The 17147-nt window shown below is 28.9% G+C and overlaps 1 protein-coding gene across 1 annotated transcript in view; it reads right to left on the minus strand.

Moving 5' to 3' along the window:
• Window positions 1–17147, minus strand: part of LOC107455860 (rap guanine nucleotide exchange factor 6) — a 372206-nt gene that overhangs the window by 26720 nt on the left and 328339 nt on the right. The window contains exons 6-10 of the mRNA XM_043045121.2: window positions 6150–6323; window positions 4795–5013; window positions 3607–3711; window positions 2296–2486; window positions 768–990 (exon numbers count right to left, since the gene is read on the minus strand). Of these exons, the coding sequence (XP_042901055.1) occupies window positions 768–990; window positions 2296–2486; window positions 3607–3711; window positions 4795–5013; window positions 6150–6323 (912 nt within the window). The remainder of the gene's footprint in view (window positions 1–767; window positions 991–2295; window positions 2487–3606; window positions 3712–4794; window positions 5014–6149; window positions 6324–17147) is intronic.

Genomic DNA, 17147 nt, shown 5'->3' on the forward strand with positions numbered 1-17147 from the left:
CTGATCCAGGAGTTTCTTTGTCTTCCAGATTGGTTCAAATTACAAGGCTACGGAGTTGAACATTTGTAGTCGTAAACCCAAAATTGGGTCGGCTGTTCAACGACGGATAAAATGTGTCTAAGAATGGGCCAGGATAGCCTGGTTGGTAGGGCTCTGGGCCAATGACCAAGAGTTCATGAGTTCGGTTCCAGGCCGGCCGAAGATTCTCCTTGTAGTAAATGGTGACTGATGCATGTTAGATCTGTTGAGTAGCAAAGTCCTTCACATTTACATAACAAATCAATACCTCTGGGGGGTACTGATTTTATCAACTGATATCAAAAATAAATTTAAAAGCATAATCAGTAAACTAAAATTATTCTTTTTAGAAGAAATATAATGGAACATAATACAAAACAGTCATAAATGACCTCTCAATTAATAAAAATTCAAATATAATAATGCATTAAAATTCGAGACATTACATAATAGCTATACAATATAAGAATTTTAAAAATATGCATTTTTAAAACAAATATTTAAAAATTTTGATCACATAAAAATGCATGTTAATACCAAAATGCTCAACTTTACAGTTTACATTCAAATCAAACACAGCTTTATCTACAAAATTATGGGTTGCAAATATAAGAACAATTTAGGGACTATTACTAAAACAAATTAAAAATACTTAAAATTCATCTTAAAGTTTTAAGTAAAAATAAAATTTTAATATCAAAATTGCAATCAAGAAATTAAAACCATAGTAATAATATTTCTTTTCTTACCCTAATAACAATGTGGCCTCTCCTGCTTCCGCCATCCAAAACACGATGTTCAGTGACTAGAACAACTTCTCCATCTTCTTCATGTTTTCTTGTGTTTTCCTCCCCTTGGTGAAGGATGCGATAATAATCATTTTGTGCAATGCATACAAATTGGCAGTCATCAACTTTTGTTCGCATTACACCTTGGTGATACATCTTCTCTGTTGTTGGAGTTATACCAAAACTAGACAAAAAGTAATATTATAGTTAAAAAACTGTAATAGCAAATGATAAACGATAGTCTAATAGGCATTAAGAGGTTGCTATACCATGGGAGAACATTTTCAGGGCGAATTCTGTTTTACTTCTATAGTTATTTTAAAATTTAAAGTAAAGTCAAAAGTGAGTTTGATAAACCTATAATAATCTATGAAGTTTTTAATGCTTAAATTCCCCCCCCCCTCAAAATATCAAAATTAAAACAAATGATTGCAGGATCACTTCTCCAATCTTGCAATGATGCTTCTTAACGTTAAACATATATAGTTTAAAGAGAATTTACTAGGAAGAATCTTTTTTTGCTGTATAACATCCTCTTAATTTTTCATATGCTATGACTTAGACCAAATTTTTGTACTATACACTGCTTTCTCAATAAATAACATAGAGAAAAAACTAGTTTTTGTTAAAGCAAAACCACCGATTTTAAATGCAGAAAAAGCTGGGAGATTAGAAGAGCAATATAAAATTCTGTTCAACATCTAAATAAATATATTAAATAAGTTATGACAGATGCTTACAAAGTGTAAATATCACATATGTCTTTAATTTAACTTAACTGAAGAAAGCTAAAGGAATGAAAATTAAATTTAGAAAAAATTCTCTTTAGCAGTTTTGACATTACATTTAGATGTATTTCTTTAGTTAATGCCTATTAAACTAAAATAACAGATGTCAATAAGCTTACTAAGCATTTAGGAAAAAAATTTATTTACAGTTTTATTATAAAATAACTCAGTTTAGATGTGAAGAATACCATAAACTGTCATTTGACTTGTTGACAATCAACAATTGTAACTATTTTTTTAACCATATCCAGTGCTTTAAGTCTCATTAATATTTTACAATATAATAAATATTTTATTAAATAAATAAATTTAGTGTTAATAAAACATCCTAATTTTTGAAAAATAGATAAAATACAAAATAGAAAATTAAAAAAAGAAAACACAAAACTGGAGTCAGTGCAATAAAAAACTAAGATAAAACATTAGAAAAATCATCAATACAATAATTTAAGATAAATGGAAACAGTTTTACAATAATTATACAGTAAATAAGTTTTTATAATACAGTTTAAAAATTTCATTTATGTATTATTATAGTATCTGATTTCTGTCCTGTATCATATCTGATTTGTTTCATTGTAGGTGCTATGTATGTTTCCAAAATGATTGAACCTATTGATAATTCCCCCCCCTCTGTGTGTATCATATATTTTTGTATATGTCTACATCTATCTATATATAAAATAAATATATTATAGTACCTATCACCAAGATGTAGTTCTTCGATTCTTCCATCAGCTTGCTCCACTTCAACATGTCCATTAACAATTACAGACCAAGAATCCAGTTCTTCGCCGTCATTCATAACAATTGTTCCAGCTTTTTCCACTACAGCAAAGACCATCACTGCACATAATGCACGTCTGATGGTTAAAGTCATATTGGCAAAAGCCTGCAATATTCAGAAATGATTACTCGTAAATTTTCACACATGGGAAAGAAAAAACTTAATCTCTGTATTACTTAAATGTTTATTAGATATCATTATGTATTATCATGTTTGAATGGTTATTAAGTGCCCAACACATGATATGTGGGAGATTGTGGTATTCATATTTAAGCAAATAAAGGGAGATATGGAAAAAAAACTAAATTTATTTTGAGTTGTAGGAGAATTTTTAGAACAATTTCCAGAAACTCAAATAAATAAAAACAGTTAGCAAAAACAGGGTGCATAGCCAAATCTTTGAATCAAAAATAAGCACTTTTTAAAAAATTTTCAAGCACTCAAAAAATTCATATTGAATCAATGATATTATTGAAAAACAAAAACTTTTTATAAACAGTTTTAGCATTAAAAAAAAACTCAAAAAGAAACGGAAGTAAATCGAAACAATCAGTACTTTCCCACATCACCGAGTGAATTCAACTTGACTCTGAACTCAGAACAAAAGTACCCTACCCCCTACATCAAAAAAGTGTTAGAAGTAAAATAAAATAAACAAGAATAAAATTATAAATTAAAAAGAAAAACATTTAATAAGGATCTGACTCTATCCGAATTGGAGCACTCGGGTTTCAGTTTGGAGTGTGCGCGCATGCGCAAGTCATAACGTGGGTACGACATGAAGTTCGTGTGAATGATTACGTAGCAAACACCCCATTTTTCGTGAAATACAGGGGATCCGCCAGATATCACTGAAGGAAGAAAAAAATTATTCGTGAAAAAAAAAAGCACTTTTTTAAAACGAAATCTCCCAAAAAGCACCTTTAAGTACTTTTTACAAACGCTACGCACCCTGAAAAAGGATATATAGAGAAAATAATTAATTGCAAAGAGTGCATTTTCTTGGTTGTACCAAATAAAACAAATGATGGGCAAAATTTAAAAAATGTTTTCTCCTATCTGTATTTTCTTAGAAAATATAAAAGGGGAAATTGGTTTCTCTACGCGACGAATGCAACTTTCTAATTGCATAGGGTTACTAGGCAATAAATTTTATAACATTTTCATTTGTAATTAATTTTGCAAAGCAAATATTCAATTCTTAATACTATGAAAAAAGGCTTACCGGTAAATGCTGCATAAATTCTAGCAAAACTTCAATATCATCCTCGGTTCTTTCGCAGGGATCTTTTTCAAGACATTCCCTGACAGTATCCCTCACAGTGAGACTCTATACGAATAATAATAAAAAAGACAGAATCAAATATTAAATGAAACGAAAACACTTGTAGAACACATATCAATACAATGGAACTTAATTAAAATATGGGGATAGTTTATCTAACAAAAATGTAAATTTTTTTTAGCTATTTATAACTAGTTACAATTAGGGATGTAACAAATATTCGGCCACTACTTTGATATTCGGTTGGTCGAATATTTGGACAAGTATTCAGCCAATTCAGCAAAGCATTTTTTGGAAATGTATTTTTGGACAAAGTTTTTTTTAGGAGGCATTTGAACAGATTTAATAAAGAATAATCTAAAACTTGTGAATTCATGTTCTGAAAGACAAATGGAAAAGCGAAACTTGAAGAATTGAAACTGGATTACTTTATACAAAAACATAACTTTTGTACTGCTGATTTTTTTAAAAATTGCAATGGGTAAGCAGGGGTCTGTCCAGAGATTTTGTGAAAGGTCCGTTTTTGTAAAATTTTAAAAAAATTACTCGTAATTCGTGAATATAAAATAAACGTTAAGTCACATTCTTTCAACCAGGGTCCGCTTTTGTCAATTTGTGCAAATAGGGTTCGTTATTGCAAAAAAACTTTGTCAAGGAGTTTTTAAATTGTAAAGACATGCAAGATTAAGCTCAACGCTGTAAAATTATAATTAAAAAAATTAAATTTTAAAAAATAAACAGCAATTGCAGCTACTGAATTAGCTATGCAACGTACAAATATTTCGTATTTAGCCTATACTGCTGAGAGCTGAATATCCATTTCAAACGTATAAAGCAAGAAGCGTCTGCTGAAGACAAAATTTAGTTCGTTTACATCCGTCCCCCCCCTTCATGGGAAAGGTTTATTCGATTAGCAAAACAACAATGAAGATAAACAAATATGTGAAGGGTCTGATCAAAAGATAAATTATTTTGTGAAGGGTCCGTTTTTATGAAAGGATATTTTGTGAAGGGTCCGTTAACGGACCCAAATTTCTTCTAAACAGACCCCTGGTAAGTATATTTCCTCATTTTTATTTTAAGAACTGAGAACTTTCTTCTAATGTGGGAATATTAAAAATCACTTACATTAAGAGATTCTGCTAGGTCCTCCTCTTCATCAGAATCAACAATGCTTTCAATAAGTCCAGATAAATCCACCTCCTGATCCTCCAAAGAGGACTGCACAGACTGCATGGTATCAGATCCTGAATAGGCTGAAGAGGAATCACTGCTGTGGGAGTTTCTGTTGGAACTTTTGAGGAGAGCTTCCCCGCGGTGGAGTATGGAGGGGAACTCCAGAGGAAGCTACAAAAACAGACAAATATTAGGTTTAAAATCTTCATATTCAACACAAAATTGGCTAAAATAGGTGTAACAAACTAAAATAAAACTAATATCTAAAGGTATTCAACTGGGCTTAACACTTTTTTAAAAAAGCTTTTAAATAGCTTTAATTAAAATTTTAAATATTCTAATCATGGGTATTAAGTATTGTAATATTTGAAAAGTATATTTCTACAAAATTTTTTTTAGGAGGAATTAGAACAGATTTCTTTAAAAAAAACTAAAATCATATTTTTACAAAACATTATTAGAAATAGTTTTGACACATATTTGTTAAGTTCTAAAACTTGATAATTTATGTTCTGCAAGACACATGGAAATGTGAAACTTGAAGAATTGAAACTAGATTACTTTATACTGAGTCATAAGTTTTGTACTACTGATTTTTTTTATTTTTTAATTGTATTCCAGCAAATCTATTTCATCTTTTTTTCACCACTTTTTGTTTAGTTTCAATATACAGATTCTCAATGTTAACTTTCAGAAGTAAGAATTTTTTTTCTTTTTTCTCCTTCACTTTTGCAATAACGTTGCTTTTTATTGACAATTTTATTACAACACAGTGTTTTAAAAGGGCATTTCTAATATGGCAATGTGAAAAAGTTAAACAGTGATTTTCAACATTTAAATTTTTTTTTAAACATTAAGAACAATTTTTGTTTTGGCTTTTATCTAGATTTTTCTTTTTTAAAAACATTTGTTTTTATGAACGTTTTTACTATGAAGAGTCAATTAAGAGGGTTTCGATTAACAGATCTGAAAAACAAAAAATTAAAATAATTTCTGGCCAAATGAGAATAACCTTAAGGCAAAATTTTATGTATAAGCTAATAAGTTAGAGGAACTTTTCTAAAGATAAATTCCATGTTATAAAAATTAACAAGAGAAATAATTACTATAAAAAATAATGTATAGAAGAAAAACAATAGTGAAAGAAATGATGGGAAAATGAAGAAAAAAAGACGAATTTAAGTGTCACTCTTTTAAGTTATATAATTTTTAAAAAAAATTAAAGGAAAAATTAATGGTACATTGGAAACCATGTTTTTAAAGTATTAAGAATTAGGATAATTTGGCATGCAAAAATATTAAGTTACCTGTAATCTGTGATGTCTATAGTTGTCATCACCACCTTCAGAATAAAATCTCTGCCTTGTGTCTAGAGCGATTGTTACTTCCTCTTGTTCTAAAGCCAACAATTTTTCTAGATTCATAGTTGTACATGACTGCCTTTGACCAGGTCGCATTAACTGCACATCTGGATAGTCAATCTGCAAAGGAAAAAGTTTACTTTATAAATAACAATAGCTAATTATAGTAAAGGAGTTAGTTCAATGAAAATATATTTAAATTTTTATTATGGATGTTTTGAAAAGTTCTTTAGTGAAGGAAAATAGAAGAGATATAGTTATAGAGAATGAATCATAGCTTTAAATTTAAGCTATAAATATTTAAGAATTGACTGTAGTTCAAAAAGTAGAAATATTTATAATATTATTAAAGAAATTTTCAATCATCAATAAGGCAAAAATTTCCCACAGGTGAAAGTTATTAAAATCAATAAATAATCGCATTTTTATGATCCCAAGCAAAATATTGTATTAGTATCTTTTCAACCATAAAAACACTGTTCTATATATTTACATTTCATAATCAATATAGAAAGTTCAGACTAAAGATGGACACAATTTAATCTCAAATTATAAATAACTATTACAAACTCACACCCATTAAAAAAATTTAACACTTAAATTTAACACTTATAAATAAAAACTTTCATCTGATGCACAAAAAAAGTTTAATTTTAAAGTTAAATCATAGCCATTAAATTGCAATTTTTTTCCAAAGAATAATAGAACAATAAATACTTAAAATAGTATAATTCCTCTGATGGATTAAATTGCTTTTCTATTTTTAAAGTGTTCTAATACAAACATGTCTAAAAATCTATATTAATACATACATTATAAAGTCAACATAAAAATTTCAATTGGTGATTTTATCCAAACAAATTATTATTTGATTACTGGTTAATTTTAACAGTTTTTAATGGAGAATAAAGAACTGGAGGAATAAGTTTATCAAGTATTAAAAAAACATAAAAATATTAATGTTTTTAATAAAAATTAAAAACATTAAAAATTAATTAGATAGATCATTTATTAGAATCTCGAATTTTGTAACGCAAAAAATCATTTAAAATATTCATGTCCATCAAAATTATATGCTGACTGAATAAATTTAGAAATATCCCATTAAAGCATTCATAAAGTTTTGCAATTCTCTTTAAACTAAAGTATCCACAAGCATTAATTTAGTACTTATTATTTAGAACAATAATCTATATTAGAACAAAATATATATTAGAACAAATATATATAGAACAAAAATTTAAGAATACTCCATTCTTAAATTTTTGATATCTCTTTACATTAAAGTAAAAATAATTTTTTTTTTTTTTTTTTTGGAATCATAATTTAGAACTACGATATTCATTGATTAAGTTTTAATTTTTCTTTAACAATTAAATAACAACAACATTTATTTGTGCGTACTCAATATATAGAACAATGACATTCATTGATCATTTTTTACACTAAAAAAAAACATTTATTTTGTTTAATCAAAACAGAAAACTACGATGTTCATTGATAAAAGTTTTGATTTCTTTCGTTAAAATAGCAACCAACATTAATTTTACAAACACATTATATGGAACAGCAATATTCATTCATTAAACTTTTAAATTCTATTTACACTAAAATAAGAACAAACATTTATTCCGCGCACTCATTATTCAGAACTACGATATTCATTGATTAACTTTTTGGTTTCTTTTCACAACTAAAATAACAACGAACAATTATTTTCCGTACTGATTACTTCGAATTCATTGATTAAATTTTAATTCATAACAACGATCAATTTCAGTTATTAAAATTGTCATTTCTCGTTACACAAAAGTAACAACAAACATTTATTTCACGTACTCATAATTTAAAACAATGACATTCATTCACAGCAGTCGATTTGTTTCTTAAAAGCACGCGCAGTACTAGACCATTAAAATAAAAAAGGAGTTACATGAAAGGGGGGGGGGAACAAAGGTTAAAATCAACATACCAATAGAGTGAAATGCAAAACTTCATAGACTGTAAAATTCCTCTACACTCAGAGGGGGATATCATTCGTTTAGAGTATTTTTTTTAGTTTTGTTTTTATTTGATTCCGAGTATGTAGATTATTCGAACCAGGTGGCGCGCACTTAGTGGCGGTAACTATGGTAACACATCGTAGTTGTGTGACTCATCTCCCATCATCAATGAAATCAATACTAAACTCTCTACTCTTTCTCCCAAGAAAGCTCCATTGAAGACTTTTGAAAGGGGGCGGCGACCTTTAACCTCTGCTTCAATCTACGGCCGGTAGTCGCGAATTAATTTAGTTTTCCAAATTTATGCTTTATGTAGTTTTTCATATTTTTTTCTTTATCTGTTGCGGTTCGACGTTCATAAAAAACAGAGCCCTACACTTATAAAGTGAGTTTTTTTTATCCTTTGCGTTTGCCGAGTTTCCTTTAAAAAGTGACTTAGTGAAATGAAAAAGCAAAGGAAAAAAAATTACCACAGCTGATTTTTTACAGCTTAAATGCACAACCTGTGGCCTCAAAGACTTTTAACTTAGACCTTGAACTGTCTAAAATAATAACAAAAATATTAAAAAAAAGTGGCAATTTTTTTTTCCAGTCATGCTTTGTAACAGAATGCAGGGACTAATATAGGCAGATATCTATGCAGAATGTTTTCAACCTTTCTCAAAATATCAGAATGCGGCAATTTCGTTAAGGAAGTTCAATAGATTTAACGGGTTCAGAATCTGCAGGAAAATGTAATTACTTATGAATTTGCATAAATTAATTAAAAGAGAAAAAAAATCTCGCAAGTCAATAAAAGTAAATAAAAAATTAATTTCTGAATAATAGTGGAAGTTAACTGTGAGGACAATTGTCTTTCTTAAGTTACCTTTTTTGTTATATACCTATAAATTTACCATTTGCTTTAATCCAATAAATATATTTGTTTACATTTATTTACATAAATTATTTTTACCTGTATGTAAGCAAAATATTAATAAAAAATTTGTAATTCATTCATATTACCAACACACAGAATCTAAATATTTTCCGCATTTAAAAGATTACAGCAAATTGGTCCTAACACTGTATTTTGTAGCCCATAGTCAGTAACAATGTTTACAATATTGCGGAAGTATTTTGCGCTTTTGGATATCAATTGAAAAACAAGAATTTAAAAATTAAATATTTTCATTTATTCATTTCATCTTCGATGTTAAATATAATTTAGATATGTTTAACATTTTTCTCATATACATGATCATGACAGATTAGGTCGAAAGGAATGCCTATTCACTCACCATGCCAAACGAATGCCATGTCCTCTCGTAATGATAATAAAGAATTCTTACAACACAAACTATATTAAAACGTTATGGTTAACCACCCCTCATTTAGAATTTTTCGTAAGCATAGACACATGAAGGTGATCTAAAATCTTTATTTAAACAATAAAACTTTAAGTTCATTTTTTAAAAATAAATTCCTTAATTTTTACACAATGTTAATTTGCCACGGGAAAAAAAATCATTTTTAAAGATCGTAATTGAAATCTGGTAAAATTTATTTTCTTTTTATTGATTTAATTTTTTTCTTCCTTTTTACCCAAAAGAGAAATAAAATAACAACATAATTAATGCCAGCTTAAACTAAAACAATTATTCACAAAAAGACAGAAATCCACTCCCCGCTAAATTTGAATGACACGCAGCTTTAATCTGAATTAAATTTAGGAATAAAATAAATAAAGTTGCTAAGTACTAATACCAATTGAATACAATCGAGATTTCATCAAAAAAAGGATAATCCGAATTATGCAGGAGATATGAAATAATGACGTAAAGATGATTCCAAAAACACACCTGTGGAAAAAAAAACGTAAAATACAATAGGCTGCGAAGTGATCTGTCTGTTCCTTCCCAATGACGTAATCTATGACGTCAATTTTTACGCTTGGGAAAACTGACAGTATCGAATTGTTCTCATACAAGATACATACATCATCGTGTTAAAATATGATCCAAGCACATAAATAGCACTTTCACAAAAAGATAGGAGGCATATCTTTCTTTTGTTATTTATTGAATTCATATCAATAGTTATCGAGAAAGAGGAATGAACGCTGATTATGCATAATCCGAATAACTTTCAAATTAGGGAGTTCTTTCTATCAAAGAATCTTTTAACTCGATAAATATATTTTTCTTTACGATATTTCATTTTTTTTAACGATCTGTCTACCACTGAGGACATTTTACATCAATGCTATGGTTAGTGCGAGCAGGGTGCATAATTCATATAGACCAGCCATCGCTAAAATTCAAACCTGGGCCATCTCATTATCTAACACAGTGATTCTCAACCTTTTTTTTTTTGTTGCGGCACACTTATAACGATTTCGAAATTTGACGGCACACAATGAAAAAAACTAGATTAAAAATTGTTTAATTACCTATTTTACACTATGTTAAATAGTTTGCGATAATAATTTTGAATGTGAAATAAAATAATATGTACTACAAAAGCACATTTATTAAGGGATTAATTATTTCTTTCGAACTATTTTTTATTAGTTAGTAACAGTTATTTATCTTTTTGCCAGTTATTAATTGTTAGCTTGTTTTCCATAGTTATTAACTGTTAGTTTATTTTACATTAACTGTTATTTTTTTTTGTGATTTCTTGTTAACTAGTTTCTTTTGCTAATTATTAATTGTCAGCTTAATTTTTGTAAGTTATCGTCTGTTAATTTGTTTTTTATTTATTTATTTTTTTTAGTTGTCCTTTGTTAATTTGTTTATTAATTGCATAGCTTACTTTAATGATTAGCTCTTACAACATTTTTTAAAATTGTGTGTCATATACAATTTAAACACTTCCATCTTATTTTAAGATTGTCAGAGACAAGACAATCGCTGACAAAGATGTTCACGCGGTTAAAGCGTGGAAAAATTATATATATATATATATATATATATAATTTAAACTTTACTCATAATAAAAATAAAAAAAAGCATTATAATTTTTATTGCACATTTTAAGAATTTGGCGGCACACTAAAGTGCCGCGGCACAGTGGTTGAGAATCACTGATCTAACACATTGGGGTTTATCTGTAAAAAAAAGTTGCCAATTAAAAAAAAAAAAAAAAAAAACGCGTCTCAGCTATAGCAATAAAATATGCTAAATCTTTTTTTTCTTTTTAAAAGGCATATAGTTTCATTGCAACTACAATATATTAGCAGGCAAATAAAAGATCCTTTAAATTTCCATTATAATTACTTTTCAGTGATTAAGTTAGTCTGTTGACTTTTATTGATTTGATAGATAATTTGTGTTGAGAGTTTTAATATCAGGTTAAATTAAAAAGGTTACGTACGAAACATTCGTAAATAATTCTCATTTAAAGTCAGCAAGTTTAATCTTAACTTCTTATTAATTATTTATACAAAAATGAAATAACAATGTTATATTAATACTTTGATAAAATTTGTCACCTCCATCTAAAAATGTATCTTAGATAGCAACAATCCGGTTGCTTATTGTTTTGTGTGGAAGTGTAAAACTTGGACCGCCCTAAGCACAATGCCGATATAAATATTTTCACTTTCAATCAGGTTAGGAACCAGTAAACAACCTAAAATAATAATGTTTTAGCGTTATACCTTCACAGAAGCATACAACTGCCTCAGGATGTTAAAGTAATTTAGACGCGAAAGATGAAATTCTAATAAACCAAATGTTCCTCTGATGGCGATGGAAATATGATGGCATTTGAACTCTGTTATTATTTGTAGGAAAATACCTCAGCAAGGTAATTTTTTAAACATATTTCGTTTCAGAAATTTCAAGGAAACAATTTTTATCATTTAAATTTGAAAAATCGAAAGAAATGCTTAAAAAATAGAATTAACTTGATATTTTATATTATAGAAAGTGGTTGAAAATTTCTGGAAACTTTTTTTTTTGACAATTCTTATATCAGTAATTACATAAGAAAACTACAGAAAATTTCGTCTAGATTTAAAAAAAAAAAAAATACAATCTATTATTACTAATCTAGAAAAACTCAATCTGTTACTTAAAAAGATCATTATTTTAAGCATACAACGATAAGTTTTTTTAAGTAATGAGATATTTCGAAAATTGCTGCAATAAATATACGATACTTAGCATAGGGTACGTCTTATGTCCTACCAAAATGATTCAAGGCATTAATTGAAGAAAGCAGATCATACTGTATGGTGGTGAAAGAGTTTATGAAGGTCCCGGTTTCGAATCCCGACCTCTAATTTACAATCCAGCAGCTTTTAACATCTCGTTTTCTTTTTTTGAGATTTTCCTAAACTGTAATTGGTTGCAATCATAATGAAAGCTTTTATTTCTTTTAAAATTTGTTACCTGAACTAAAACAAAGACAATCAAGTTTTTATTTTATTTAAGAAAATGCCAATCAGAAGAGCGAGTCGTAAAAAGTCGCTGGATTGGAAAGCCGCATCCCCTTCAGAGGCATGGATGTTCTTTCCTTTTTCCTCTCTGTACTATCTATCCTAAGGGGTAATGTTGGCACAGCTAAAACGGTGCTCCCTGAAAGAGTGGCCAACTGATAACCGAATGTGTCATTTCAATATAAGGGTGGACATAAGAAGAAAAAAATTATTAATCGAAAAACCTTCAAAGTAATGGTTTCAAAGTTTAGAATTATCCCGATAACTAACTTGAATCAGCATTTGAACTAAGAATTCTCTAATCATTAAGTTTGACTCAGTTGTCTCAAGTCATTGATATAATACATATAAATAACAAATTGAAAAAAATTAGAATAATGCTAAAATTAAGCAACCACCAAAGGGTATACTAAAAATAAGGCAACAGATTCACATAGCTAAGCCGATACATTTACGAAAGATAGGCTTGAAATTGATTCAAACACGAAATACCCAAGAATTAAGATAAAATAGAACAAGAATTCATTCTGAGAACTACCAAAACGTGATTTAGAAAATCGTGCTTAAATAAAACAGCTGAAAAACGAACTAATGATTTCACCTTTTATCTAAGCGTAGTCGTGATTTTTGAGAGAAAGTATTTCTGTACAAAGCTATTTATAAAATGAGAAAATAACGGAATGTATAAGCATTTCTAAATAAAACTATAGACATATTTGTGAAGTATATTTATAGAAGTGAAGTATTAAATACTATTGAATTCCTTACGAATTATCTGAAAAATGTGTTTGCAGAGAATGGGGAGAGATATGCTACAAGGATGGGGTACTGCAAAGTATTAACGTTCGTGGAGATAATTTTTTAAAGGATTAACTAAAAATAATATTTATTTATTCATCCATATAATTTACAGGTCGAAAATTTTCTGCGGAAGAGAGTAGTTGTATTTCATTGTTCGCTAAAGGGTGGGAAATATAAAAATACATAAGCACTAAGTTGGGAGGTGTGTTGCTGCTACGGATTGTTCGAGTGCATTTTATTTTATTTTATGACCGACGTTGAACAGCCGACCCAATTTTCGGGTTTACGACTATTAATGTTCAACTCCGTAGCCTTGTAATTTTAAATCCAATCCAGAAGACAAGGGAACTCCTGGATCAAGTATAGGGAGAAATTTGCCTTCGTGGAGGACTTTTTGATGGAACTAAACCGCATTCGCATTACATATAGAGGAAGACCACGAGAACCTTCCAAGGTTAGCCTGACGGCGAAGGGACTCTAACCCATGAACACGTCAACCACTGAGGATATTTCAAGTCAGCACTGTGGTCGGTGCAAGCGGGATGCCGATTCGTATCGACCCGCCTTCGCTGGGATTCGAGCCCAGTTCACCTCATTGGAAGGCGAACGCTCTATCCCTTGAGCCATCGCGGCTCTTCGAGTGCATTTGTTACAAAATATCAAATAATGAATATAAATGTAATGTTCTTCAAAATCACCCGGATTTTAAATAATCGCAAAAAAAGAAGGAAAAAAAACAATAAATAAATAATAAAGAAATCCTCTGGACCTTTAAAAAAAAGTTTTACATGCGTTTTCAAAAAGAGGAGGCGAGTGCTTCATCTCTTAAGCCAGTGGTCTCCAATTCCTGCGTCGCTGACCGGTAACTTGGGCGTCGAAATACTAAATTAAATATTTACTGTGGTGTATTTCGCTAGGTTTTGTGCGACTTTCCTGTAAAAATGTTTAAACACAATTAAAATTATTAAATCATAACAATTAAAATATAAACAGTCAACGTATCACAAGCGGGTCGCGGTAAAATTATCAAACGTTGACTGGTCGAAACGGCGATAAAAAAAAAAAATGTTGGGGAGGATTGCCTTAGGCTTTGTATGCAAAAAGTTTTAAATTTTACAATATTTATGGTAAATAACAATGATTTAGAATAAACAAACTAAAGTAAACAAATAGATATTTATATTTTTTTTTTTTTACCTATTTGAAGTAGTAAGAAAGATTAAAGAGGTATGTAACATTTATTTTTTAAAAATTGAGATGTTAGAAGATTGAGAAATAGAAATCGACCTGTTTTATGACAGTGAACGCAGCTACATTGAAGAGTTAAGTACTCATGACATGAACCAATAAAAAAATTCTTTTATAAGTTGAGATAGCCCATTTAAATCCATTTAAATATAGTGAAGCTATCGTTTCAAATATATATATTCATTCGAATTATATGCTTATAACGCTCAGTGTCAACTGATAGTAAACAATATCTTATATATTTAAAATCTTGAGTTGGTTCCGGGTATTTCAAAAACTATCATTTTTCTGGTTGAGCTCTTGCATGGTAGAAGAAGTTGAGTTTCTTTGAAATGCAGGAATTTTTCGGAGTAAAATGTTTGTGGAGAAAAATATTCCAAAACAGGTTTTCCGTCTGAGCAAGAGAATGAGGAACTAGTTCCCCGACGATCGTTAAACCAAAAGAAACTTCCAAATCGCTTGTTGGTTATTCCCTTGGACAGTTCAAGGCGGTTGTAGAGAGTGAATCGCGGCCTCATTTGAAAAACTGCACCTGCAACTTTTAATAAAATAGAAATGCCATTTTTTATTTTATTTTATTGTCCTTATCGAAAAAATGATGTCAGATGGGAGTGTTGTATTTAATTCCAAAAAAGCATCTCTTTTATTTAAATTTACTAGTTACAGTGGAAAATTTAAATAGATCAGAGTATAGATGTAATGAATATTCGGCTCTTTTGTCGAATATTCAAAAGAAATAAAAAGTGCATTTTAAAGGGTAACTAATTAAAAATTCATTTTACATTTATTTATTAATGTTTGAAATGACATGATAAGTAGAGTTTCTTTATACCCTTATACCTTACTTTTATTGTAGGTTGACAAATATTTCTATATAGAAGAACTCATTTATTTAAAAAAAAGGTAATTTTTTGAAATGTTATATAAATTTGAAAACTATGAAGTAATTTCAAATACCTCATATCATAAGGCTTTGCAAATTTTTAAATAGGTGGTTTAAAAAAACAAACAATTGATTTTATAATTTTAATCGTGATTTATGCTGACTTAAATCAATGAACCCCGATTTAAAGTAAAAAATGTGTTAGTATTTTGTGAGAATTTACATTAATATTTTGAAGACTTAAAGTAAAAATTAAACAATATGTAAGAAATTATAAATACCAAAAATTTAATAGGTAAAAAATTTGGAATCAGCTCTCCAAAAAGCTAAATTTGATCAACGAATGATTAAATCATCGGCATAATAAATGGTATTTGGATTTAAAGGTGAGATGGATTAATATAAATTTTATCCATGAACCTTCAGTATGAAACCGAATTTTGATAAAAGCGATACAACCACATACCGAACAGTTTTTTCACCTTTAAATACTTAAAAGAAAATACATAACTTAGCCTAAACATAATCACAATGATTTGAAGTTAATATTTGCATTCTAATCAATGGAATAATATAGATTGAAATAAATGTTATCCATAAATCTTCAGTATAAACCAAATTTTAATAAAACTAATCCCATGTTTAACATACCGATCAGTTTTTTCACCTTTAAATCTTTAAATAACAAAACATAGCTTAGCTTAAACGGAATCATAATGATTTGAAGCTAATATTTGCATTCTAATCACGGTGATAAAAAATTACGCACAAAATAAAAAAAATGAAGTTTATTTTATGAATGGGCGCCAAGTTCCTCTGTAATACTCCGCTTCCTACTTTAAAGCCCAGTCTTCCGTCCTGTAGGAGCAAGGACAATCCATTCATTAAAAACCTTTTTCCAACTTCCTCTCGTAAGGATGGAATCGTTTCCTGCAGGATGCATCCCACTACTGAGATGGATATGAAAGTACCGGGGGAGGAAGTTTTATAGTTTTTTTTATTTTATTTGGTATCATCTTACCCCCTAAACGACAGGGGACAACGTTTGTAAAAATGAAATATGCAGATTTAAAAATTAAACGAATAGGTGATCTTTCACAGAACGTTTCACTCGACAAGGGAAATTATTTTGATAGATTTTAATTGAAAGAATATATACATCAAACAGAAATATGATAGAGCTGTTATGTATAGATATTTTTTTTTCATGGAGTAAAAAATAAGAATATTGGAAACATATAGTAGATTGAATTAAATAAATAATTCTAGAAACTGAAGCGGTAAAATTTTACATTATTAAAAAATTCATTTGTTCAAATATATATAAACAGGAAGTAACAGTAGATATGTTTCAAGTATTTTCAAGACTTATGAAAACGGGTGCCTGTTTTTGAGGGCTTGAAACATGCCGACTGTTATTTTCCTATTTATATATTTTTGACGCGAATGAATTTTTTTAAACAAGTACTTATATAGTAGACTCCGTACAGATCACAGATACCAATTTCATTTAAAAAGGGAAAGAAAAAAAAAACCTTTTTGTGGATGAGATAAAGTTTTCTAAGCGAAAGAGATATATACTA

Source organism: Parasteatoda tepidariorum, chromosome 10 (genome assembly GCF_043381705.1).
Source record: "Parasteatoda tepidariorum isolate YZ-2023 chromosome 10, CAS_Ptep_4.0, whole genome shotgun sequence".
Lineage (NCBI taxonomy): Eukaryota > Metazoa > Arthropoda > Arachnida > Araneae > Theridiidae > Parasteatoda > Parasteatoda tepidariorum.